This window comes from Zymoseptoria tritici, chromosome 21, assembly GCF_000219625.1.
Source record: "Zymoseptoria tritici IPO323 chromosome 21, whole genome shotgun sequence".
Lineage (NCBI taxonomy): Eukaryota > Fungi > Ascomycota > Dothideomycetes > Mycosphaerellales > Mycosphaerellaceae > Zymoseptoria > Zymoseptoria tritici.
This window is the reverse complement of record NC_018198.1, coordinates 356,502-382,594: the sequence shown is the minus strand read 5'-3', so window position 1 is coordinate 382,594 and position 26,093 is coordinate 356,502. Positions and strand designations below refer to the sequence as shown.

General features: G+C 53.6%; 8 protein-coding genes across 8 annotated transcripts; 4 read left to right on the top strand and 4 right to left on the bottom strand.

Annotated features, from left to right (window-relative positions):
* Positions 1 to 2,294: 2,294 nt before the first annotated feature.
* MYCGRDRAFT_98130 (uncharacterized protein) lies at positions 2,295 to 3,020 on the bottom strand (the record flags this gene model as incomplete). Its single annotated transcript, XM_003846822.1, has 1 exon — positions 2,295 to 3,020. One exon carries the CDS (start codon positions 3,018 to 3,020, stop codon positions 2,295 to 2,297), a length of 726 nt encoding a protein of 241 aa, XP_003846870.1.
* Positions 3,021 to 3,197: 177 nt separating this feature from the next.
* Positions 3,198 to 3,734, bottom strand: MYCGRDRAFT_106723 (uncharacterized protein; the record flags this gene model as incomplete). Its single annotated transcript, XM_003846821.1, has 1 exon — positions 3,198 to 3,734. A coding segment is annotated over one exon (213 nt), but the record flags the coding sequence as incomplete, so codon positions are not given.
* Positions 3,735 to 8,962: 5,228 nt separating this feature from the next.
* On the top strand, positions 8,963 to 10,656 carry MYCGRDRAFT_98129 (uncharacterized protein; the record flags this gene model as incomplete). Its single annotated transcript, XM_003846823.1, has 5 exons — positions 8,963 to 9,313; positions 9,444 to 9,716; positions 9,843 to 10,147; positions 10,333 to 10,468; positions 10,537 to 10,656. The coding sequence occupies 5 exons, from the start codon at positions 8,963 to 8,965 to the stop codon at positions 10,654 to 10,656; spliced, it is 1,185 nt and encodes a 394-aa protein (XP_003846871.1).
* Positions 10,657 to 11,893: 1,237 nt separating this feature from the next.
* On the top strand, positions 11,894 to 13,192 carry MYCGRDRAFT_98128 (uncharacterized protein; the record flags this gene model as incomplete). The annotated part of the gene is made up of 3 exons (XM_003846824.1): positions 11,894 to 12,108; positions 12,761 to 12,932; positions 13,094 to 13,192. 3 exons carry the CDS (start codon positions 11,894 to 11,896, stop codon positions 13,190 to 13,192), a joined length of 486 nt encoding a protein of 161 aa, XP_003846872.1.
* A 3,600-nt stretch (positions 13,193 to 16,792) lies between these two features.
* MYCGRDRAFT_98127 (uncharacterized protein) lies at positions 16,793 to 17,679 on the top strand (the record flags this gene model as incomplete). The annotated part of the gene is made up of 3 exons (XM_003846825.1): positions 16,793 to 16,847; positions 16,985 to 17,039; positions 17,427 to 17,679. The coding sequence occupies 3 exons, from the start codon at positions 16,793 to 16,795 to the stop codon at positions 17,677 to 17,679; spliced, it is 363 nt and encodes a 120-aa protein (XP_003846873.1).
* Positions 17,680 to 18,240: 561 nt separating this feature from the next.
* MYCGRDRAFT_98126 (uncharacterized protein) lies at positions 18,241 to 19,698 on the top strand (the record flags this gene model as incomplete). Its single annotated transcript, XM_003846826.1, has 3 exons — positions 18,241 to 18,299; positions 18,471 to 18,576; positions 19,336 to 19,698. 3 exons carry the CDS (start codon positions 18,241 to 18,243, stop codon positions 19,696 to 19,698), a joined length of 528 nt encoding a protein of 175 aa, XP_003846874.1.
* A 1,921-nt stretch (positions 19,699 to 21,619) lies between these two features.
* MYCGRDRAFT_98125 (uncharacterized protein) lies at positions 21,620 to 22,003 on the bottom strand (the record flags this gene model as incomplete). The annotated part of the gene is made up of 1 exon (XM_003846820.1): positions 21,620 to 22,003. One exon carries the CDS (start codon positions 22,001 to 22,003, stop codon positions 21,620 to 21,622), a length of 384 nt encoding a protein of 127 aa, XP_003846868.1.
* Positions 22,004 to 22,963: 960 nt separating this feature from the next.
* MYCGRDRAFT_98124 (uncharacterized protein) lies at positions 22,964 to 24,538 on the bottom strand (the record flags this gene model as incomplete). The annotated part of the gene is made up of 3 exons (XM_003846819.1): positions 22,964 to 23,139; positions 23,279 to 24,011; positions 24,437 to 24,538. 3 exons carry the CDS (start codon positions 24,536 to 24,538, stop codon positions 22,964 to 22,966), a joined length of 1,011 nt encoding a protein of 336 aa, XP_003846867.1.
* Between the last annotated feature and the right edge of the window lie 1,555 nt (positions 24,539 to 26,093).

Genomic DNA, 26,093 nt, shown 5'->3' with positions numbered 1-26,093 from the left:
GTAGCAACTAATAGAGCTGCGAGGGATAGGGATCGCACAGGATTTGTGCGCTCTACAGGTCTCGGAGAACGCCGATGTATCCCAAGTGGAGGCGGGTTCCACGGTGCACTGGTGTCGTGATGGCGAGAGTCAACGCATCCCGTTTCTTCCTCTTTGTTTCAATGCGAACTGGAGAGCGTGCAGGACAGTATTGGCGAGATGAACGGATGGAGTCAGCTCTGCGTAGTATCCGTGTTTGCCCCTGAACACTAGTTCGGCCTGCTCACTTCCGCGCTCTTGTGAACGTTGCTCGGAACTTCACAAGGTCATCAAACTCGTCTTTCGTCAGGGTGCTGCATGGCTCGGTGATAGTGTCTGTGGGATGAGCTGGTGTTTGAATGGTTCGGTGGCTTCGTTGTGAAGTCCTCATTCACCTGGATTCCGTGCGGGTAGTAGTTGCCGAGGGTTGGTGCCAATCAGGTCGTGTAGAAGACTGAGATGGAGCTGAGTGCTGAGTACTAATAACGCTGACTGTATTCTTGCTGCGAGGACTGATATATGTCTGTTCTGTGTGGTTAGAGATGGAGATGCTGCGAATAGACTGACTCTGACGGCTTGCTTGACTCTGAATTCCGACATTGCTGGCATACTGGAATGACCTACTCTTCCGTCTGGCTGCGATAAAAACGCTCTGATTGCTCTGCTACCGATGGGAATAGACGCTGATGGAATCGTCCTTTGTGAGGGAGTCTTTCAGTAGATGCTCTGGCGATGGATCTGTATATTGCGAGAACTGGTTTTTGCGCGGTAGTATGGGTTATTGAGGGCGGAAGGGCGTCACTGTGGAATCTGCCTTGGAGTATCGCCATTGCTGCATCACCGCATGTGACAAGGCTAAGTAATAGAGGAAGTCTTACATTGTACAGCAGAAAGAGAGTTGAAGGATGCTGATACATGCGTCTATCGACGGAAAGGTCGGAGGGTCTGTGTCTGTTTGGAAGGGACCTGGCGACGTAGACGGACGACAGAGGTGGTCAAGGCTTCTTAGCAAGCAGGTCACCGCGGCAGTGCGACTCCGTCAGCCAGAATGCTCCAAGGAGCTGCCTTGCGTTGTCGCACCAGACGGACCCGGCAGAAGGACGCGCCCGCGCGGCCGCGATCACTGCTCGAGCAGAATTCGCCGAGGTGACAAATGGGTCATGTGCTCCGTATTGAGGCCTGGATGCGAATCGCACGGACGGCTCAGCGTGGGTGTGATGAAAGCCGGCGACTGCGGCGGCGGCGTGCCGGTCTTCAGGGCAAGGGTTTGAGGGGACGCCTCATTATCGCCGCAACATCAGCATCGTCTACAGTGTCTTAAGAGCCTCGCTCAAAGCCTGGAAAACATGCGTTGCGCCGCTGCGTGGTCAAAACCAGGGAGCACTGCGGGAGTCCAGCAGGGAAACTCTCGACTTGTCTGGCTTGCTCCTAGGCAAAGCACAGCAGAAGTGGGTGCGACAGACGACACCATGGCGAAGAGCCGCACGAGTCCCTCGCTCTGCCTTCTTTCTACCACAGCTCCAGAGGTTATGATCGCATCTTCCTCCTCCTTGTCCGCCGTTCATGACGAGTCACTCGCCATTCGCGGCAAGGGTTGAACGCAGGGCATTCTTGTCAGGCGCATCGCCGCTTTCCCATGCGCGGTCTCTTTCGACCAAGAGCTCCAGAATTCGGCATCGCCTCTTTCTCTCCCTCATCCGCCATTCCCCACGATCCACTTCACCCGCATCGCATCTGGAATCTCCGTACCTCCGTGCCTCCGGGCGCTATCGCCCCCGCGACCGCGCTGAGAATGCCAGCAGCGTCTCCGTCGGTCGGGTGAGGTGGAAGCTGCGGTCGAGCGGAAAAATGTGAGGACCATCGCGAGGGAAGGGAACAGAGGACCGATCATGTAGGTGTCAGCTTGAGTCGTACACGCGATGACTTGCGCTCATGCCGGAAGGTGTGTTGCTGCGGTATTGCTACCATTGATGGCGGCGGTGGTGTCTCCATGGGCATTTGTCGGTGTCGTAATGGTAGTGCACATGGTCTTTCTGTTGAATCCATTCGAGGCGCCGCGGGAAAACCTTCTCCCGCCGGAGACAGCTCCGTGCCGATCGAGCATGTCGTGGACTTTGTTCATTCCGGCCGGGTACGCGACGACAATGACGGCAAGGAAACGTGTACAGAGGATGCTGGAACGGATGATGAGTTGCTTGAAATACGCTGCTCAGATTGAAGCTACACAATGAAAACCCGCTGTGGCCGAAAGTATACCAGTACGAGACATGTGTTCCTTACTTCACTTCTATTAGCCAGCTATTGGCCTTGGGGATGATGTCTCGTGTGCTGTTGAGTGGAATCTCTCGAGTCCGCCGTAAGCTATCAATCTCGCTCTCGCAGTGTCCCGCCATCGTCTCCGCCCATGTCTTCATGTGCGTAAACTTCGGCGCCGGCGTGGCTGCGGATGGTAGATTATCGAGCTCCTTCTGCAAGGACGTAATGGTATCTTGGCAGAATTCTTGGTTGGTGGGCGGCGCCTTAGCCAGCCGATCTCGGGCGCTCGCGAGATCTGTCTCCAGACCTTGTCGCCGCTCCTCGGTCTGGCGAGTCGAGACAGAAAATCCGCGGGTGACAAGGGCCGCACACGATCGGAGATGTTGAACCTCGGTAGCGTATGCTTCAACCCGATCGATCCGCTCGGAGAGCTCGTTGGTTTTCTGACCGCAGTCGAGGAACGCTTGTTTGAGTTTGAGGGTGTGCGGCTTAGTCGACGCGGGCGCTTCAAGTCTTGGGCGCTTGCGGGCGTGGCCGAGAGTTTCGTTCTGGTCGTGGAAGAGTGGAAGGTTGCGATAGAGCTTGGATGTGCGGCGGTCGTCTTCCGATAACTGGCACGCTTGGGCGACCGAAGTCCAGAAGAGGGTCGAGGGAGTGCGACATGGCACCCGGCCGGCCACTATACTCGTGGCCACAGCGAGGCAGGCAAGAAAGCCCGCCGAGTCGCCTGCGCACGCATCGGTCATCGTAGGAAGTAGTAGCCGCGCGTGCTCCGCCAGCTTGAGTCGAGGATGAAGTTGCTCGATTACTTCACAGATCGTTGTATCCGCGTTGTGAGGCGCTAGCGTATATATCATGGCTTCCCTTTCCGATGGTTCGATCTCTGCGACAAACTAGTAGCGCGTCCCAGTCGTAATGGGAAGGATTAGGTATGCAAGCATGGTGGTGAGAGCTTGAGCGTTGTGTTGTGCTGCAATGGAGTGCTCGAGCACATCGGAGGAGGCCGTGGTCATCAGGTCATCACCGTTGGAGCAAAATGTCGTGATGACATCGCGTAGCGATCTCCAGTCTCTGGCCGTCGGTGTTGTATCGCTCCAAGAGCTGCAAAGTGGGGTCGATGGAGCCGGAGCCGACATCACTGTCGCGAGGTGCACGGCGCTTGTGAAGGTACGCCATTGTGGGTGAAGGACGCACGAATATCAGTCCGTCGTCGGACCGATCTGAGGGGATTTCGTGGTCATCACCAGCATCAGCATCAGTGGTGTTGCTCGGTGTTCTGTACCGTCTGTGTTGTTTTGGTGAGTGTTGTGGTGATTGTTTTGGCGATTGTTTTGGTGGTTGTTCAGGCGAAAAGTCGAGATGCGACCGCAAGCGTGCCGAGCTCCGAGACGACTGTGGGGAGGAGAAGCCGTAGACTGAGCCTCAACTCTTGTGTGTAGTGGTGAAGAGTTCCTGTAGCGGCGTGATATATGAAGTCCTTGCACTGGCTCTTGAAAATACGCAGCTGGGCGTCGGTGTGATGAGGAGGGTTCTCTTGATGGCGGTACCAGGGGATGATGTCGCCGTACCATCGCGCTTGGGCCGCGGCACGTTCGGTGGTGCGCTTCAAGTCTGGATCTGCGTCTTCAGCAGTGTCGGTCTGGGAGGTAGCATGCATGCGGGACTACAGAGGCCGTCTGTGCATGCGCTCTGCAACTGAATGCCACGAACGCGGTGATTCTCCGTGCCGAGCGACAATACGTCAATTGTTTGCCTAGCAGTGCGCTCAACTAGCAGACAAACTGATGTCCACAGAACTTCCTCTTTGTCCGGCTCAATCGGCTACAATGTGCAATGATCTCTTTCTCCTTCCCTGCGAGCTGGCAAGTCGATGGCCGGAGCGTGAAGATCGTCTGGCTGCCGGTAAATTGATGGCTCGAGCGTGAGGATCGTCTGGCTGTGTGCAGTCTTGACGGCTGGCGTTCTTGCGAAGTCTCTTCTTGCGAATGGAGCACCAGACGGCGCTATGTGGTGGTGAGGATGAAGATCGAGCGGTGCTCATGCCAGCGATGTTTGGTGGATATGTATCGTATCGGTCGCGGTCTCGGTGGAATGGTCGGCGGTGAGTTCGGTATGCGTGTCGATCACGAGCTGATTGGCATTGCTTTTGCTGCTTTTTGGTTCTCCGGTTGCTGTTCAGTGGCATTGGCGCTGTTTATATAGTCCATGGATTCTTTCATCTTCCCTTCCTCTCAAGATGGCGTTCTCGTATTCGCCCTTGCGTGCGCGAAGCAGGTCAGCGATCTCAGCTCTCGCTTGTATGTGCCATATTTTCGCGGAGTCGTAGAGCAAGGGTATCGATTCCCGGTTCTCGTCGGTGCCGTCACGATCAAGATTGATCGGTTGCAATTTGTAGGTTTGCACAGTCGATGTATTTCGTCCATCTGCCGGTGGCCCAGTCCCTCAGGGCATTAGTAATCGTTACCTCCTTTTCAGCGGTAGTCTTGACCTTCCAATTGGCACTGGTAGCGAGTGTAGGCATCGTGTTTGGTGGTTGTAAGCGTGTATACAAAAGCAATTGATTCAAGTGGAAGAGGATTATACTGAATAACAACGCGGGGGCTTCCCGCGGCGGTAAGGGACCGTAGGCGACGTCCATTTGCGGTTTAGCGCGACACGCTAACAACTTCCAGGAAACCCAACTTCCTCTTTGCACACGTCTCGTGTGCTCGTCCAAGCTACTTAGTTGAAAAACGGTACGCTCAGCCGAACATCGACTGCACTTCGAACGCTTTATACTCAGCAACAAGTTGCCAAAATCATCGAAACTTGCTAGAAAGCTAGAGGCAGCCTGCAGCTATCTCTGAACACAAGGTTCGCGGCGATCGGTCAAGTTGTCGCTGAGATATCCTGTTGTGAGAGCTTGGTGACCGTTCCGCTTTTCAACTGAGTAGAGAGCTCGTCCTGCTGCGTCTACATTCATCTCGGCTGGAAAGACTGGATTCTGGCCATGATCGAGAACGGTTGCGGCGGCGAGTTCTTTGAGAAGATCGAATGACAGCTGTTGAGCCTGAGTCCATTCAAAGTCCTCTTCCTTCTCCACCACCGCTCGGATCGGTCGTGACGGCTTACCAAAGTTCTTGAGGCGGGAGAAGTGGTAGGAGAAGTGGTTCTGTCCTGTTGTTCTCCCGGAGAAACCGTACCAACACGACCGCGCTCGGGAAGCCTCGTCGACGAGAGTCTGCCTTTCTCACAGCAAGAAGTCAAGCGTCAAGCCACGATGCAACACACTCGGCATGGCCGCTAAAGTTGGGACAATAAAGCTGTCAAACAAGCTCTTTCGGAAGATGCAACCTGAGCTCGACAGACAGTACGCAGAGCAACGACTTCGCGATTTCCCGAGCACGAGCCGCACGGTAGAGAGTCCGATGAGGAGATGGACTTCACTATGTGGAGAGATGGCAAGACCAACACGAGCAAATGAACAACACAATGATCACTCGTTCCGTGGGATGCGGCTTTAGAACATTCTGCAGGTTCCATGTACATCTGTCGTCCCGGAACCTAAAGATTTCGACTAAGACACCGCTCACCAACGAGTAGAAGAACAACACCCACATCGTCTCGGAGGAGAAGCGAGAAGAGAAGAGCCATATCGGGCCAGAGGAGGAGTTCAGCCTCCTTTCACCGACGAATAGAAGAAGGAGAACCGCATCGAGTCAGACAAAAAGCGCCGTGATGCAGGTCACGGCTGCTTCGATCACCTCGATCACCTCGCCTCGTTATCGGTATGCATTGGCATCTCACAGGTGCACCACGCCGTCACGCCTCCATGAAAGGCCTGATCTAGAGACTCATGTTCTTGGTGCAGGCTACCAATCTCACCAGTCAGCTGCTCGACTTTGAAGGAGTTGAATTTGGCTGAAGCATTTATGTGCAGACCGAAACCTCCGGTGGATCACGTCTTGAGATGCGAGTCGGACCTTGACAGTGATCGTGGAGTGCCAGTCTTCACACGCTCTGACAGGACAGCCATCGCCGTCAGCATGCATGTTCTTCATTAACCTCAGCTTGCAGACATTTCCTCGACATCAAACTCCTCCGCCAGAGCTTGCCACACACATACATATCATGCAATCTTACGGCAAACCAGCCTCCGCCTGGGAGGCAGCGCGCAAATCACACAATAAGGTACATCCACTGCGGCTGCACGATCCGGTTTCACTGTCGATCATGTCGCCCTTCATCCATCGCATCAAAGCTATGTGCGGATCTGGCCGGCATAAATACTGCTCAATTCCTATGAATGAGCACTCTGAACTATCAACGAACGTTCCTCCTTCATCGCCATGGCATCCACCGCACTGTTTACGGACATGCCATGTCGCTCGACGGGCAACTTTACATCCCCTGCCGTGGAAGAAGAGGGCTCATGCGGTACAAGACATGGAAGGGCAAGATTCGACGTCAACTCTTCCCGAGCAAGCCAAATCATGCATTGACCAAGCTGGAAGACTCACATAGCTTCTCGAGCATCTTGCAGCAAGATCGCGCCGCCGCTCCATTTGATCTATGACCACGCCAATTTGGGTATGGCGCCATACCCAAGCGGTCAACCCCATCAACGCATCAGATTTACCCGCACTGCCATCAACCGTCACTAGATCCATCATCTTCATCATTGTCACCCTTATCATCACAGCGTTCTTCCAATTCAATCGGGCTAACAAGCTATTAGCAAACCTGAAGTCACCGTGTTCCTCAACATCCGAATCAAAGCTCACTGGCGAGGTCATTGATATACGGGCACTGACGGTGATGCGCCGAGCGGGAACCAACCGATGTCTTAGACCCGCGCGAAGGTCATTCTCCATTCCGATCACGGCTTTGAGTTATAAAAAGTCGTCCACAAAAGCAACAAGGAACCAATTTAGCCCGATGAGAAGGCTATCATCTAGCAGAGCCGGTTCGATGCACAGTCGCCGAGAGCGCGCGGTCTGTCCACGGTCGACGACAGCCCAGACGATAAGGCCGTAAAGACGCCGCTACACCGCCATAACCACCTTCGCCACATCAATCGGGGCGCTCATCAGCGCCATCATCGCCTGCATCAGCGCCACTACCTGCATTGCCTTAATCACCTGCATCGCCTCGACCAACACCCGCACCCTAAGCAATGCCGCCCTTGGTCAAAATGGCAGAGAGCTTACAAACCAGAGACTCCACATTAGCTCCGATGAACCTACACATCTGGAGCGCGACATCCACTCGATCCTGCGCTCCGTCGACAGATTCATGAGCCCTAGACATGACATCGTCGTTCTTCTTAGTTTTATGGACACTGCCGTCTTCTCCTCCGAACAAGCATGGAGGAACGGAATCAGCATCGTCGATGATTTTGCTCCAACAGGCACGGTCAACGCGATATGGCTTGCCACCTGTTGGTTCGCCATTCAAAACTCGCACGGAAGCCGGCCCGTCTGTCATCGACGGTGCGAACCTGCGTTACGATTGGAAATCGAGCCAGCATGTTTCACGAAGCTCTTAAAGTAATCTTGAACTTGGAACAATCTGTTTGTCGACCCACACGGCTCTTGGTCGTTGTGGTGGTGGTTCAGGGTAGCTTGTGCTGCCTCGTGATAACGGCACGAAGCTAAACTGCCACACACGAACTCAGCAATATTCGCCGCTGGCCAAGTTTCAATGTCACAACCGTGGTAAAGCATGGCGCTCATCTGGATTCATCCCTGTTTTGATGAGGATCTTCGACAGCAGGCTCGATAATCGAGGTAATTACCGTACCAGAACCGGCCTACCTGTGGCGAAAGGGCACCTGAAGCGACTACCAATCACGCGAATTCAGATGACTTCGGAGAGCATTCCTGTATCTTCCCTGGCTCCGGTACCGGCAAGTGGCGCGACCATCGCCTTGCTTGCCATACCCTATAGCGCCCGACGAGTCTCTCGACAGCCCTCACTATACTTACCAACGGCATCCAGTCATGACAAGCGCTACATGACATGTCGGCAGTGGACATGGCCGAGACCGGAGAAGGCAAATGCAAAGTTTGACGTCGACCAAGAGGCGTAGGCTTGCGTAGGGAATATCCTCTTCGCCGCAACTTAGATTTGAACTCTTCAATCTTCAAACGCAGCCCGAGCTTCGCCCACGTCAACTCCGGCTCTGTCAGACATGGTCTACATCACCTGGACTATGAACCTTGACGCAGTTCATTCGGATCCATCCCAAGATCGACGCCCGTTTCCACTTCATCGCAGAGCGACACAACTCTAGCATGCTCAACGGTGAATTCAACATCCAACGGCTCACGACCTAGTTAGCGGCCACCATGACTATGAAGCTGACAACAGTGGTTACAGCTACGACAGCCAGGACTACGCCAGCCAGGCTCACAAGCCATATAGTCACTTTCAGCCTGCAAAGCACGACAACGAACTGTATCAGCTCCGCGGCTCGCATACGTTTCCCAAGACTTCATCTGGCCAGCTTCTATGAAGAGATAGGATGTTTTAAACGACTTCCAGCACGAATTGCTTTAGCATCAACGACTTTCAGCATGAGTTACGACAACATACGGCCTCCTTGACACAATCGCCCGGAGCTTCACTTTGACTGCCTGCCATTTCATCGGCGTTAGCATGTCTGGAAATTAAGCTGCTGCACCAGCAGGTTTGAGCATCATCCATCATGACCACCGAAGTCGCACTCTTCGACTACGAAGCGACGTCAACTCTTCTCGACCATGCGTTAGTTAGTGCCTGGCATTGGGCAGAACCGAAGAGATTTTCCAAAGGCGCGGAGAAACTCCTCTTCCCACGTCGTACCAGCAACATCAGCGCAAGGGAGTCTAAACGGCGGAAGAGTTCATCACGTCTATTTTTGGACCTCGGTCACCTCATCATCTCTGTCCTTCAAATCGCCGAAGTCACTCGCCATGTCTACTACACATTCCACAGTGTCTGCCTTGTTCACATCCGGAGCGGAGGAGTCACGATGGTGGTTCCGCAGGGCTTTAGTGCTGAGCAGATCGGCAAGACTGTTAGATTTCCTGCCTGTCACGACCCAGGTGTCTTCGTTTTGGGAAAGGTGGCCTCAGCAGACGAGTTGATGAAACGGAGAGAAGACCTAGATGAGAGATAGAGTAAGCGACTTCAATCATTGCCCGAAGTCGACCTCAACCAACCCAGCGCATCGGAACTGCTTCCGTCACACGACTCTCCCTTCTCACAAGCCAATGATCACACCCACTCGCACTAGCGGTGGCAAGCTCGCAAGCTCCGATGCAACTTCCGACCTCAGCTCCCTCGACCATAATACCGCAGCTAATCGACGATGTGACCAAGCGGCAACATCGACATCCACTCCAGCGTCGATGGCGAACGGGAAGATCACTATTGGCTCACCAGTACATGATTCCGCCGCAATGTCGAATTGCTTGACTGTGAGCTTAATCAAGACTTCGATGCCGTGCACTTCCCATCGCCGAGCACATGGGAAGTGGAACAAAAGGATACGATCAAGAGCTTGAGCCTTTTTGCGTCGAATCTTGTGAAACTTGGAAAAGCAGAACAAGGGCCGGAGCCGGGACAATCTCGTGCACTGCCGCCTCTTCGACCGTCTCGGCATCAACGCAAAGACTGCTCTTCTAGCTCTCCTCGGCGATCCCGTCCTCGGAGTGGACGTCTCCACCGACTGCCGCTGGCTCCTCGCAGCCTGCAAGACCTACCTCCTGCTTACCGATACTCTTCAATCAGAAGGGAAGAACGTCGGCAAGCTGGGCTTCGAAGGTCATTCGCCAAATGCAATAAGTCGCAACCGCGTCGGCTCGCCCTTACGCCTTCCTACGTGGCGCAGTTCCAGCATAAAACCAAGGTAGCGCTCTCATTCCAAAAGGCGCATTCCAATGCCGAGCATCCATCCCCAAACTCGCTCGGTCAACTCAGACCCTCACAAACCTTACGAAAATCACCTCGAGAACCGCAAAACCAAACCTCAAACCCTCGAAAAACACCCCAAGTAGCTTAAGAAAGCCTCACCCAAGTCTTAAACCTCAACAGACACCTCATCAAGAAGCTCAAGAAAGGCCTCACACAGACACTACCGCGAAAAAGCCGCATTAAGACACCTGCGACAAACGTTAAGCTCACAAAACCTCAAGACACCCTTAGGAAGACCTCGCCCAACTACATCAAAGTACGCCTCCGACACCATTACTAAACGAAGCGATGTTCGTCTTGAAGTCATTCTCCCATATTCTCGAGGCAACTCCAACAAGCAAAACATCGGCCGAACGACCCCAACGGTCGCCCAAGGGTTACGGCGAGCTCATCTTCACCGACGCCGCCGGCTTCATCTGCCGCATAAACCAGGACTTTCAATAACAGCTCGTTGTGCACATCAACACCAACCTACCAAGCGAATAAAAAGACTTCGTTCGCAACTGGGAGCAATGCGCTTTCGTTTCAGAAAACTCAAGGGACATTAACCAAACACTCTTTGGAGAGAAAGCACGTCTCTCTCTCGGAAAGAGCAGGAAGCCTGCCAGGACCGACACGGATGAACAGGTATTCCTGAACACGAAGTGCCCCATGCCGTGACCACCTCTCTGTTTCAACTGCGACTGCCAAAGGCGACGACGATCGCCGTTGACAGACAGTTTACCAGCGTGTCCAACAATTCTTCCCAACTCCAGACCCGAGGGCTCAAATCGGCGTGCAAACTTTACGCCACTATCCAAGCGAGGACAAAATACAGTGCATTGAGTCACACAGCCTAAGGCACTGGTCATCAAGGATGGAGCGGGCTCCAAGGTTGAGCTCAAGAAACGTGGCTGCAGTCGGGCTTTCTACCGATCACCGGGTCCTCCGTCCATCACAAGCCGCATCGCTGGCTAAAAGACCTGACATCGAGCCTTTTCTGGAATTTGCCTGACTAATCGAGAGGAGCTCCATGTCGCGATCTCTAGCATCACCATCGTCGCTGGGAAACGGCTGCACGCGACATGGGAATTTAACACCAGGACTCTCCGACTCTGTGCGGCGACGTACAGCTTTTGCCCGCTCCACGGCATCCCTTCCGAGATATCGCTACGGAGGGCCTCCCAGCGATCTCCTATCCTGTTCTCCCTCGTCTTGGTCGACTTATCTTCAAGACTTCCCATCTCGGGAAGAAGACCAACTTTAGCAGACTGGTTCTCTGCTTCAATTCTACTCAAAACAACCCGGAACCACGCAGGGCGATTGACTGGCCGCAACCTGTTACTCGAAACTCTCCCCTTTGAAAACAGCCTTCCTACTTATTGTCCAAATCGGTGCTGTTTCAATCATTTGCAAAGAGCAGCCCACGGCAGTCGTGTGTCGAGAATGCATGGTCGGTCGGAGCAACTAGGACACGAGACTCTGCGTCGAAGAGTGACCATTTTCAAATTGCCCAGACGGTACGATGCAACCAATGCTTTATGGAGCCATGTCAACTGGCGATCCTCACTGCCTAGCGTGCATAGTCTAGCTAACGGTATCTGTTCCGGGCGGATGCAGGAACCGCTGAGCATATCGCCGTCCAACAGCCGGTCCGTCTCGTCTGTCCATCGAAGCTGGAACCGCCTTTGTCCGCCTCCACATGCGAATCATAGCGTGCCATGACCCTCTCGCTTCGACAATACGAGAGACTTGTGCCGAGAAGAGGTTGCCTGCCGTGGTCAATGCGAGACGCTTCATGGTGCTGAAAGGGAAGGATACAGGTGCTTGCCATGGACTGGGTCAGGGCGCGACAAAGACGTATCGCTTTCGAGAGAACTTGAAGAGGTACTGGCAGACGGAGATATGGGCCGAGGTGTAAGCGGCGGTCGGTGAGTGGAGGTCGGTGAGCGGAGGTCGGTGAGTGGAGGTCGGTGAGTGGAGGTCGGTGAGTGGAGGTCGGTCAGTGGTTAGAGTTCGGTGTGGGTTGGTCAGTAAAACAAGATGGAAGTACGACGTTGAAGAGGTGGGCAGAGACAATGGCGAAGTCTTCTTGGAGCTAATTGATTGCAGGGTCTGATAGATAAGCGCTCCGATAGAAGCTCCTCCAATTGGAACTACGAAGGTGGTGGCCGGGCGCCATCTTGCGGGAGGTAGGTGGTCGGAGGGAGGAGCCCAGCGAGGAGATGGAGGACCTCGAGGCCTCGGGAGTGCCGTTGCGGTTGCCGATGATATTCGACATGATCGTCGGCAGTTTGGGAGGTTAAGTCTGGCGAAGGAGAGCTGCCGAAGTCGTGCGAGGGGCTGCAGCTTTCGTGAAGGATCGGACGGACCTGACCCAGCAAGAAGGAGGCTGAGCAACCTTCAGAAAGACAGGATACTGAGCACACTCGGATAATGGTAGTTGCTTGGGTATGGATACCGCATTGCACCGGATAGCCATCGAGGAGTTGTGCTGCGCAGTGCACGACACCCGCTCGTGGTCTCACATAGTATGCCGGTGCTCAATCCGCTAACTCTCTTTACACAGATACCTTGCGAGTTGTGTCCTCCCCGACTTCGCCTGCCCACCGCGTTTCAAGCGTAAGCTGTCTCCGCGCCCGATTCAAGCAGTCCACCGACGGCACTATCGAACCAAGGCCTACTGGTCCCACGGTGGTCTTGTGAGGATGGATGGAAGAGCGCAGGGCTTGTTGAAAGCGGTACGACAATAATGGCGAAGAGCAAGCCTCGAGCTTCAGCTGTGGAACAAGTTTCGGCGGATCTTTAGCAGCATTGTCCAGTCTCGCATGTCCATAATCTGCTTTTATTACCGGCATAGACATTCTTAACGCTGTGAATTGCATTACAACTTTGTCGACAGCAGTATGGTGCCTGCATCGAAGAAGGTGCAGAGTACAATGCCAGCTCTACGACAGTAACAGAATCGGGAGCTATTAGGCCTCCAAGAGCACTTTGCTGACTGGACTTGTAGTCTGTAACACTCGGCAGAATGGCCCGATCTGTACATCACCACCGCCACTCGAACATTCAAAGTCTACAGGAGCGTCGCCTGCTATAGATATCCTGCCTTCTACGCTGCTTGAAACGTAGGACTTCGGGAGATGTCACGAGCACAAACCCAACTGGCCGCCATCTGGACGAGGGCATCTCCAAGGCTCGAGCAGCCGTGCGAGCGCCCGGATACGCGCCAGCACACCAGTGCCGATGCTGGCGACGAAAGCAGCGAGGGCGAGTCAAATCAGGAGACAGAGCAATAGCATAGGAATAAAACAAAGAGTCAAACATTATGGTTACATCTAGAAGCTCGTGCCTTATATGCATACATGCAAAGCGTTGTCCACCGGGCACGCTCAGTGCATGCGAACAGGAGATGCCCAAAAGATGTGCCTTGGACTACATACTCTATATCCCTCGCGCCGCCTTTGCCTTGCCTTTATCCTGGCTCGCCAATGCCCACTCGCTACTACGCACGTTACAATGGGCTCTTCCGTCTCGTACCAGACCTGGGCTTCTAGCTGGCTTCCATACAGGCATCGCGTTTTCTCAAGGCTTCGCCATCGCAACCTCCTCGACCGCGCTAGAGTGCTCGTCCACCTCCTATCTATGCTGGACCGCAGCAGGTTTCCGGCTGAAGGCAAAGTTATCCTGAGTGGTACAGGCTGCTTTTTCGCATCGTCCTTGGGAGGCTTCGTCTCCTTCAACTCAGCCTTCCTACGAGACATATTAACACTCTTGTCGCTCAAGGCCCTCCTCCCTGGCTTGATTGACGATGCAGGTGCCGCCACGTCCATAACAACGAAGGGCTTCGCTTTTGAGACCTCCTCCACGACCGGAATGTCTTCTGCTTCCAACCCATTCTGATTAGCGGCAGGTCTCCGGCTGAATGTGAAGTCGTCTTGAGATGGTGGTCTCCAGCAATGTCACGGTCCGCCAATTTCCTCTTCGCAGAGGCGCCACGTCTCCGACAGGCTTTACTGAAGACTGTGCAAGTATTGAGAATCGTCTTATCTCCACTTTTGAAGTGCTGTCCTTCCTCTTCCGTCTCGTCTCCAGATTGACGGTCGGAAGCAAGTCCTCATCCACAATCGGTGGCGCTCATAAGGCGGAAAGGTCCACTGGTCCGTCTCCGCTTGTGCTGCGTTGGTGGATTGCTCTTCCACCTTTTCCCTCTCGTCGCCTGACTGTCGTTGCGCCAGGCTCCCCCACCGTGTCATTGTGACATCTCTTCCGTTTCTTTCGCTGCCCGACAGGCTCGATTGAGAGAGATTCGCCGGATGTCCATATTCGAGGCCGATTGCCGTGGATGGAAGATGTTGCAGTCCGATCACTGCTGGTGGACGTGTCGGAGAACGCCGATGAAGGAAACCAGGGTCCAGACGGCGGCAGGATCCCTAAAGCCTCTTTGCGCCACGGCATTGCAACTGCATTTCGATACCTGCAGATGCCTTTACATCCTCGAAATACGCGTTGCATGAATCCACTGGCCTCGACTCGGTATGGTCCATCCGCTTTGTCCTGTTACTCCAACGACGAACCGCGCCCAGCCCAGGGGTTTTCCTACCAAGAGGACCAACCGCTGCGATCGCTACCGCTTAAGGACAAGAACGAGGACAAGAATGAGGACAAGGTCGAGAGCAAGGTCTACGGTGCAGAGAAGAAGAACGAATAACACAAGGAATGTTTTCTAAGCGACTTTCGCGAATGCGATCGACCGATGGATGAGGACGACCCAAGAAGCGATGATAAGGTGAAGGATACGAAGGATGAAGGTCAAGGGAGGCGGATGAGGCGGTGGAAGAAGAATCATTGAGGACGCGGAAAGACGTTCAGCTCGTAGTCCATACCACGGACACTGGCAGATGAAGAAGTCTGCTGTGGGTTCATCGATGTTTCCTAGCATCACACACGAGACTGAGGTATCGCCTTTAATAAACGCAAGCGGGCACGCCAGCATCTACTTGTGCTGTCTCTCCGCTACGCAACAACCTCTCAGGACACGTGGAGGTCGGAATCCCATTCCAGCATCGTATGCGTTGTGCAGCCGAGCGCTGTGCTTTCGATAGATGTCTATCGACGCCAGCAATATCCTTCTGGGGGAGGGATGGACTCGGATCGTGCACACGATGCAAGGATCCCTGTATCTTTCAGTCCTTCCAAATCATTTTAAGCTCCGTGTCTAAGTCGACACCTCTGCTGACTTCACCGCTCAGGCTTACCGCCTTTCATGGGTTAATGCCCAACTTCGATATCGCAATGCCACTAGACATACGGCATACACTTCGTAGTGCGAGAGCATTGGCGACGATGCTAACCTTTGCAACCTCACAAACCAATTACAGGAAATCGTCCGCTACAGCGCAATTACCGACGGAATTCGCCGCAGTTTAAGCAGTGTTGGACTTACTTGAGACTGCCTTGACATTGCTCTCTGTACTCAACAACATGGCCGTCTACTTGTGCTCTCCGTTTCCGGAAACACACCTCGCTATACTAAACGGCCTCAGGCTTCCGACATCGCCGCTGAAAATGCTCGGGAGACATATCTTGCAGCCATCCCAGATCATGTCAAGGCGCGAGTTCAAGTCGACGCTAAGTTGATGCTGAACATGCGGGCATACCGTCCGCGGCAGAACTTCTGTCCAACCTTCTGGCAACGCTTCTCCAAGATTACCTTTGGGAACTAAAGATATTATCCATGCTGCTCTCCGACATCTTCCACCCCACGGTCTACCACTCCTTCGATCGCGCCATCGTCTTCATCGCTCTCGACTCCGCCTCGGCATTCTACTAGCAATACCGCTCGGAAGTCGACGACGCTACACTCCTACCGCAGGCATATCAGGCAATCAGTCCTCACGAGCCTACACCGACCTCCTCTACGCCTTGCGACACGCTTCCAAAGTCCTTAATGCGCCTCTGATCCTCACGAATCGCCACCTCGGCGCTCTTAAAGATTCCAATTCCCTGGGCCCCTCCCAGAGCTGCGTACGCAACAATCGACAGGGTTCGGCACAGGGATAGGCTTAAGCACCCGAGAATGGGTTTCGAAGCGTTAAGAAGGCGACAAGAAGCGTCTCAGTATCTGGAGGAATGGGAACCCGATTACACCGATGTGTCAAACACCGAGATCTTAAATCGAGCAAGAAGGCGACAAGAAGCATCTCGACGACCTGGAAGAATGGGAGCCCGATCACACCGATGTGCTAAACACCAAGATCTGGGACATTGGTTCGAATTTGTCGCAGAAGATCGATTGCAACGACCTGCTGTACCAAGCGGCCGGTTGCATTAGGTGAGGAGAGACGACATCAGTACTCCATCGAGAGACGGCATTTCGCGGCAAGAATATTAATCGATGCAGAATTGACGCTGTCATTGACTACCGCCAATGCCTAACTATCATCCGCAAGTTCTCCAAATCTATTCGTACGCTCGCAGCATGTCGCATCTTCCTAGTTCCTGGCATACCTCTACCACGTTCTGGTGCCGGAGCAAAGCGAAGCTCTCGCACCATTTTCGCTCTTGTTCGCACACGCTCTAGCATGCCGAAGTCGACATCATGAAAGCCGATCAGCCGGGCCATTACACTTTTCAAACGAGGGGTCCACGACATGGTAACTGAGGATTTAATGTCTCATTTCAGGTGACTGGTCTCTTAGTACCAGCGTGCAACGAGGGCGGAGTCGAACTTGCGTAGCCCTGCCAGCATCTGAGGCATGTCACTTGGTCCCGACGCGAACCTCTTTCACAGTCGTTCGGATATTGGCTCTGGATCGACACGCCCTGGAACATCCCATGACGACCATGTATGCACACCCCTGGGAAGCGAAGCAACCGCACAGGCTTCCGAAACCTCGCCGTGCTTGCAACCGACGACATGCTCCGTCATAACCCCGACGAGCGTTCAATGCCGCCAACGCAGGTCTCACGGTGGAACCTCCCGCTCTCGCCGCCATGATCAAACCTCGCGGGCTTGCTCGCTCGAGTGCCGAGCCAAGGACCCCGTTATCACCTCTTCGATGAGTCCGCCTCCACCAAACCGACATCGTCAACGCGGCGGAAACCCAGGATTCCCTACTGACAGTTCGGACTGTGAATTGAGCGACCATCGCGGACATCACCAACCTTCGATCCCTCACTCTGGCCGCCGCTCAGTACGATTCTCGCATGTCAACTACGTACACAACTGACAGGGGCGTGCCAAGGCCCAAAATCTTTAACAACGATCTCAACGAAGGCCTTCCCTACCCTCGCTGGCTCCGAGCGATGGAAGCGAAGCTAAATGCTACCACCTTCCGCACCGTCGCCGACTCACTGGCCTTCGTTCAGTTACGCACTGGAGGCCCTGCTTGGGACATGCTCGAAGCCCGTGTTCCTTCGACCCTAGATCCCTCCAACACGCCGACAGCTCTCCACTTCTTCTCCCTCGAGGATCTGTTTAGCTAGATGAACGAGCGATATGCCGAAGTCAATCGCAACGGTAAGGCTCGGACCCAAATGACGCATCTCAGGCAAAAGAACAATAAAAACTTCATAGACTTCTTTCGCCGGTACACAGTTCTCCGCGCCCACCTTCCATGGACGCCGAAGACAGAGTTGTACGAGCTGAAGCTGAAACTCAACAAGCGATATCGCGTCAAGCTAGCAGACGGAGTTCCTACCAAGACACCGGGAGCGCTGTTGAGACGCTGCGAGAACTTGGAAATCGACCTTGAAGACCTCGACCACGTGCATCCACTTGCTCGCATCTACAATACAGCAGACACTAGGCCCGAGGGTCTAGGTCAGACCGAGGAGGGTCTTCTCAGCGTTCAAGGATCTTCTCAGCCTCTAAGGATCTCCTCCAACATTTTGCAAGGATAGTCACGTAGAGCGATAGCCGTGTCAAAAGAACAGCCGATTATCTTCTCTTAGTTCCGCACGCTCTGGAACTAGTACTGGAAATTGTGCATCGGCATGTCGACGTCGTCGACGTAGAAGCCCTTCAGCCAGCGCTGCCCGGCCATCATGTTCTCCTATCGACGAGACCAGGCTATTGAGGCTTCTACTTGCATGCTCGGCCTAAGGTGTGCAATCTCCTAGCAGCAGCCGAAAATGATAGCAGAGTCGAACCGTGTGCGTGAAGGCGGATGCAATCGTCTGGAAGCTAGAAGATGTGTCAGTGCCGTTCAAAGTTTTAGGACTCGCTCTGCTTGGCCTACAAGACTAGAAGCGCCCTATGCTAAATCTCCTTGCAGGTATCAAGCATTGCGAGACGCACGAGACTTCTGGACAACAGCGCTAAGTTCTGTAGCATCTGGGGTGCATCTGGGATCTGCAGATGAGCTGGCTTTCTTGGATGCGGTGTGTCAGACTCCGAATCAGTCGTTGATAGCGTCGGATTTTCACGGTTGTAGACCGTAGACTCGAGGAGAGTTGCGAGGTTATATTGAATGACTTGGATCTCCGCCATGGTGCGTGTGATGTTGTGTGATTGCGGCTGAATTGCAAGTCTTGCAAAAACAGAGTCTCTCCCATATGCCGCGTTTTTGGAGTCCGGAAGCTGTAAGCTCTCCGGCGTCGGTGTGTCTTTGTGATCTGCAGGCGAGCCAGCTTCGATGTGTGCCTGGTCCTAAGCTCAGCACCGGTTGCTCTTGACGTGGGAATGGAGTCGCACTGCTGTTACGGCTATTGAGCACAGCCTGGAGGGGGGCTGTGGGCTGATCTTGGTCAACTTTGGTCTCCGCCATCTTCTTGACCGGTGGACTTCGAGAGCTGCGAGGCGCCCTTGAGTTTCTTTGACCTCCGCCATTATTATTCTTACGAGTTGGAGATGTCATCGAAAGGATAAGCAGTAGTAAGATCTGCGCTGTCGGATGCGAGTTCGCGCTCTGAAGTCGAGCTGGGTTCGTTGCATACATGTTAGCATTAGAGACCGTTGTCGTTAGCAGTATCTCCAGTGTCCCGCCCAAATCGATCTGTGGAACGTGTTATCAACTTTAAGATTGGGAGGGCAAAACGAGCCGGTACAAGTCGACTCGCGTAAGCGTGACAGCGCTAACTAGTACCCGCAGATTCGACTTTCTTATGTACTCTTTTGAACTCGGCAAAGATCCAATACAGAAGGTCATCTATTTCATTCCCGAAGCACTCATCCCCGACAAGTTCTACACGTCCGCAGGGCAGTTCGCAGACTTTAGCATTTTGGCATTCCAGAAATATCGCATTAAGAAAGACGTCATGCACTGCGTTGGGGGAGTTGTGCAGTGGCGGAGGAGTTGTGCACGTGCAGTGGCGGAGGATCGTGCAGGGACGGAGAAGTCGTGCAGTGAGAGGGAGGAGTCGTGCAGTGACGAGAGGGAGGCGTTGTGCAGTGACGAGAGGGAGGAGTTGTGCAGTGACGAGAGGGAGGAGTCGTGCAGTGACGGACCAGCTGTGCGGAAGAAGACGTGCGGACTTTGGAAGGAGAGGAGGTCGGAAAAGTAAAGTTCTCCGCAAACTGACCTTTCCTTAATTGGCCATTGTTCTCCATCATTTATAGCGTGACATATTCTACCGGCGCATTGCCGAGGATGGCGAAGACTTCCAGACCTTCCAGACCCAGAACATTAGCATTTCAGTGCACGCACCTGCATTTCCAAGGCTCCGCACGATCAAAGCGGCAAACGCATGTTTGCTATCGCTAGCGTTCCGGATTCTCGTCGAAAGAGAGGCTTTGTCTGCAAACATATTGCAATGGCCGCCTAAGAAACCTGGAAAGAAAACGCGGTCTGAACCTCATTTGGTCGCTTCAGGATTCCGACACCCGCTGTCAAGTATGAGGAGGAACCCCAACTTCGGCGCCGTGCCCGCGATAAGGAACCTGCTTCTTTATCGCCGTAGCACGAAAAGGTGACAACAGTATGTCAAAAATCGTCATCCGCAGCCGTGTCGAGACTCTTTCTACTCTCCCAAGCAGCAAGGATGTACTTCGGTATTGTTCAGTATCCCGCCCGACATTGCGCATCTCTGAAGCCTCTAGTGTTTTCACGGTGTTCAACTTCGCAACGATGTCCGGGTACCAGTAGAAGGCCACGAATGTTATGCACTCGTCCTTCATTCTTATATATCACGACCCCCTCTGGTAACTGCCTCGTACCTATTACTATAAATTTGACGAGGGATCGAATGTTATCCGAACACGTCACGCCTATTATGCAGGAATACTACCTCGTTCGAGACCCAGCAGCTGTCGCACTGTCGCATCTGGGAACGATGCGATTCTGACACGAGCAGTGAGCCCTGAATCTGTTAGCAGCTCCTCGTCCCAGACGAAGAGTCCGACCGTACCTCGTGAAGCCTTCGATGGTGCTGTTGAGCGAATATGGGCAGCTGGCTCGCTCGGCTAGAGAGAGAGTTGACCAAAAGACGTTGGACCTAGTAACGTTCCTGGACACTGCGGATTGGGCCAGCATTGTTGAAGCTAAGCGAAGTTTCGGCAAGAGAGTATTATTTCCACGACGAACGACACGAACATGCCCTATGTATAAGTGTTAAAGACGAAGAAAGGAGTTTGGCGGATGGAAGACGTGTATAAGAACCCACGACGGCTCGGTGCACGGCGCCGCTCGAATAAACGAAAAATAGTATATGGACTACCAAGAGGCACGTGGTTGCACCTGGTCGCCCACATGACCGTCCGGATGACGGCCCAAGTGACTGTTCGACGAGTTTGAGATAGTTATTGGATGTTAATGCAGATAACATCCAACTGCTTCTGCGGCCTCGGACTGATTGCAAGTCTGCGAGAGAGCGATTTCAAGGCCATCGGCTGGGATGAAGAGCCTGTCTCTTTTTCAGCCCGGTGGGTGTCGCTCTCGTTGTTTTTGATGCCTTATTGCCTGATTCAACACAACAACTCCTTCGCCCAACAGTTGTGCCTAATGACGGCTGCAGCTCATCCCATCCGCTATCGCCACCGCCGCCGCCGCCGCACCGCCCTCTACCTGCGAGCAGGCGCTTCTTGGTAACGAGGATGATAAGGATGACGGCAACGGTAACATGCCACAGGTAGAGTTTAACATGTTGGAGCCGTAGGAGAAGAAGGAGGTGTTGAAGGAGCGTGAGGAGCGTGAAAGTCGTCGGCGGCATCTCGAAGGATTCTACAACGCACTAAGTTAGCCGGATAATGATAAGAATGGAGCATCTGCCGGTGTGGCGATTCAACTCGACGAGAGCGCCTTCTTATACGGCGGTCTAGGACTAAGGACTAAGTATCCTCACGGGAAGCTGCTAAGGCATGGGCAAGGAGACTAGCTGGGAGCCTACTTATCCAAGCGGGCCATGCTTAAAGAAGAGTGTTGTCAGCCACCGCTTCATCTGTGCGAACGGCAACGTCTGTAAGATCGAGCACCTGGAAAATCCACTCCTAAGTCGGCATAGATGTAGGTGCGTCGACTGGCTTTCTTCTGAAGATCCGAACTTGTTCGATCAGAGGGACCGGCTTGGCTGACTTTGCGATGGTGTTGTTTACCCAGCTCAGCATTGGCTCCTCGTTGCAATAAAGCGACTGACCTTGGTCGTAGGAGACCACTCTGTTGGTCATTAGGTTGGCCACCTTGAAAAAGCGCTTGCGCATCGGCTTTGTGCGTGACACCGCGTCCATCATAGGAAGAATTTCGTTCAGCTTCTGGCGGATGTGCCCGATTGGTTGGGCATAGATCCAGGTCTCGTCGATACCGAGTGCCCAAATGAACTGTTTCTCCACCACAGAGATCTTGTCGTGGCGGAACAGTGTCGAGTTGGAGCCCATCGCGTGCGATGAAAGTAACATGATCTCCGATGCGTGAAAGGCATCGTCGCCGTTACCTATAGATGTGTCCTCGATCTCCTTGACTATGGCGCCAGGGCTCGTCGCCACCTTCTTAATGGTCCACTTCAATTTGCCAGGGTCGGGGCATCCATCTCCCGCATGAAGTGTAGGAGACTGAAGTCGTTGTCGGGAACGCAGAAGTGGAAGTCGGGGAACTCCTTAAGAGCTCTAGCAACTGTGTCGACCTTTTGGTTAAGAACCCCTCGCGCGATTAAATAGACGTAGTCGGCAATTTGGCTTGTCAGGCCTGTCCTGCTCGTAATGGCGGCGATGATCTTGTACTGGTCTTTGATCTTCGCTGCGTCCTACTTCGAGTTCTGCATTGGCATGAGCTGCGGCGGCTCGACGGTAAGCGGCTTGTATTTGTTCACCTCATTTGAAAATGCTTTGAAGTTCGGTGAACTTGTCAGCTGCTCTGGTAACTGTTCTGAGACTTTGTTTACCGCAGTGTCCTCGACAGGTGCGGCTGGCAGCTCGACTGTCGTGTTGGATTTGGGGTTCTTGAGCTTCGGTTCGGGTCATTTCAACGGTGCGTAGGTTTTGGGCAAAATCGCTTTGGTAGTCGGCTTCTTTTGTCGTTCGTGGGAGCGAATGTCTTTCACGTCCTCAAACCTGTTAACAAGGTCTTTGCACTCAGTAAATTCGCTCGCATTAATCCATTCGTTGTATGACGGACCGAGATCTTGCCATTTCACAAGGTGTTGGGTCTTTTCCCGGTGCTCCAGTATGCCGAGCATGCTCTGCACTACCTGCAAAGGCTCCGGGACTCCTGCCATATCTATCGGCTGTTGAAGAAGATAGCGAGGCCGGGTGTACGGGTCGTCTTTGATCGGAGCGGGTTCCAGCTGTGCGATAGAGACCACGTCGTGGAAATGTGCGCTTGCTGGGTGCATACTGAGTTCATTGTTGTCCTGTCGCTATATCACAATTCCCCCCAAAAAGGAAGACGTTCGCGACCTCGTGGACATCCATTCGCTTTTGAAAACCAAAGGCACCATCCATCAACCAAGGAAACCTGTTCCGCTCATCCGTCGCGCTGTCCGTCGCGCTCTTCTCTCGCTCGTATTCCGCTGTGCCTATTGCACAAGTTCTCCGATCCTCCACCGATCTGTTTCCATCTAGTCTCGTCAGCTATAGACGTAGGCTCAGTTCTTCTGTCTCATCTTGGACAGTGTCGCGTTCCAGTCGAAGTTGTAGAAGTCCTTGTCGACGTACTCGTGCCAATTGGCATGTATAACAGCGAGCAGTCGATCGATTCAAATGTATTGCAGTTAGTGGTTGCAGGCCAGTGTGCGTCGTTGTGCTGATCAACCAAGTAGATGGTGGTGAGAGCGACCAGAGAGCCCGTTAACTTCTCAAACCATGTGTGGAAGAAGGCAGCAGTCATCAACAGCATCCACCAGCTGAGAACCGCGACTCCCAAAGCGACCTGCACCCCGATTCCGAACTCTCGCGGCGTATCCGACTTTGTGTCTGACTCTACCGCCGCACTGCGAACCGAGCCATCCGAAGTGAGAATCCGTCGAGCGTCGGTGAAGAAGTGCTGAAAGTGAGCGGCTTGGTGAGCGGCTTGGTGAATCTCAGATCGCGACCTCCTAGTGTTGCTCTCGTAGTAGTAGAGCAATTGGTGCGGTCGGGTCGGTCGTAGTAGTTGTGTGCTCCTGCTCTCGATGTCTGTGCCGTTCTCCATTTCTCGCTCTTGGTGTTGCTCTCGGCGGTGGAGCGATGATGTCGGTTCGCTGTCTTCGGTGGAAATATCGCTGTCGTTCTTGGTATCGCGGTTGGTCGTTGTGCGCTCTGGTAAAAGCTCGCTCTTGATCGCGATCTCTGCTGCAAATTCTCGGTGTTGGTTGGTGGCTTCTGTCTCTTTCTGCTCGGTGCTCGCGTTCATGTAGTCGATGTATTGCTCAACCGGCGTAGACTGAGCGGCCGACCGCACTGGAAGCGGCTATTCGGTCGAAATTGCGAGGACTCGGTTAACGTGCAGTACAGCTTGAACGCGTCTGACTTCCATTGGCCAAGCAGCTGGATGTCGCCGTCGGTCATGCCGGAGTCTCTCGCTCTCTGCGCAGCTCCCCCACGGAGTGAGTGTCTGCTGTCTAGCTTCGCATTGTATCCGGCTCTTTCAACACCCTGTCGGATAAACTTGACCAAGGCGTCTCTTGTAAAGTATCCGCTGTTGTGGCGGCTGTAGCGGCGACACCGTCGATAGGGCGGCAATGAGAGCGCGCATGTCGATACAGAGCAGGTCGGAGTCGCGGTCGCGGCAATGATGATGTTGACGCCGGCGTGCTCATAGTCGGTTTTCGAGCGCTTCAGGCGTAGTGTCATGAAGGAGTGGTCGTCGGCGAATACCAAATCGGACCGACTTACATGTCGAGATGCCAATGTAGTTGTGTAAGCAGCCTTCCCTTTGAACGTAATCTCGCCGAGTCGCAAGAACCCGGCGAATGCCATCGTCACTGCCGCGTTCATGTTCAGGTTGTAGGTAGACCAAGTGCGGACGACCGTTCGGCACAGGATTTCCAGCGTGATTGGAAGTCGTTCCTTCTTTGGCGTCGCACATCATCCAGCCGAAGCGCGCGTAGGTCCTTATCTTCGATGTGCAGTCCATTAATGATATTCCTAAGCAAGAGGGAATGCCGGGCCGTGAGGATAGCTGCGGTTCTTGCAAGGGACATCAAGCGGCTGTTACAAATTTACAAGTTTTCGCGAAACCGATTGATCAAGGTTCAAGGCCATCGCAGCAGTGAGGCAGCCTGTAAGTGCAGAGATGTGTATTCGGGATGTAGATCAGCTAAGCAATCCCTTTAACCAACAATAAGGTAGCAAGATTGTCCACAAGTGAGGTTCCGGTCTGCAGCGCATGCATGGCGTGGCGTCTCATTTCTACCCGACAAGCGCGAGGTCTTTCCATGTGTCCGCCCATGCGAACGAATATACAGCGTCTCACCGTCCATCCCCACAATCGCTGCTGGAGCTGCCTGAGATAGCCGTTACCAATGAAGTGTCGATCTTCGACCAGCTCCCGTGAAGTACAACAGCTCCGATTAGTCCTCTTGCCCGCCTAAGATACCACCTTGACTTCTTAGTTGGGTTGTGTGTGTTGTTAAAGTTGCTAGCTCTCGATGTAGGCTAAGCATGTAGTTAGGTTTAATTAATCGAAAGAGTCCTGTCGGTATTGTTCGCTTTCAAGGAAGACTGATCGAACGGAAATGGCGAGGAACGATGCCCATTCTTCCGCCTTGCAGACATGGCCGTCGGGTTGCAAGATTCCTAAACTGGAGCCACTGTACGCCCAAAGGAGCGAGATACTAACGGCCAGTATGCATCTCTGGTGGGACACTCGCAGGCATTGCGATCATGAACGGGAGCAAGTAAATGGAGGTACGGGTCGCCGTTTAAGCTGGGGTTCTCAGGCATACCACTACTGTGTTTGACACGGAGAGGTCGAAATCGTATTTCTTGGGCTCGCCGAATTCGAGGCTTGGTGTCCCTCGCTACGCCCGCGCAGCATCTGCAGGTAAGCGTGGCCACTGGAAGACCTGAGTACCGTATTATGTACTGTTCAAATGGTTGGTAGAGTTGGGCTTTTTGACTTGGATATCTCCCCAAGACTCACGAAGGAGGCGAGGCGATCGCGGGAATCGGTGAAGTCCACCGCACTTCTCTCTTGTTGAAGTATGGTTGAAGTCGTTGATGCCGAGTCTATCCAGGTAGTATCAGGCTCTCAGATGTGCACATTGCAGAATACATAGTGAAGATTGCATGCGGAGTAGCAGAGCTTACCAAAGTTCAGGTCCTGCGAGATTGGAAATGTGTCAGACAACGAAATCAAACCGATGCAGACGTTGCTGGGTCTGCACGAGGCCAGACTTTAACACGCCAGAACAGGTCGGCCAAGTGCCCGCATCTTACAGGGAGAACGGGAACATTGCATGTCGGGTTGCAGAGTCGGACTGAAAGGGACAGCTCCAGACTTCCTCCCATCGAAGTAGTGTCCATGGAGTGTAAGGCGGAGTTGGCGGTC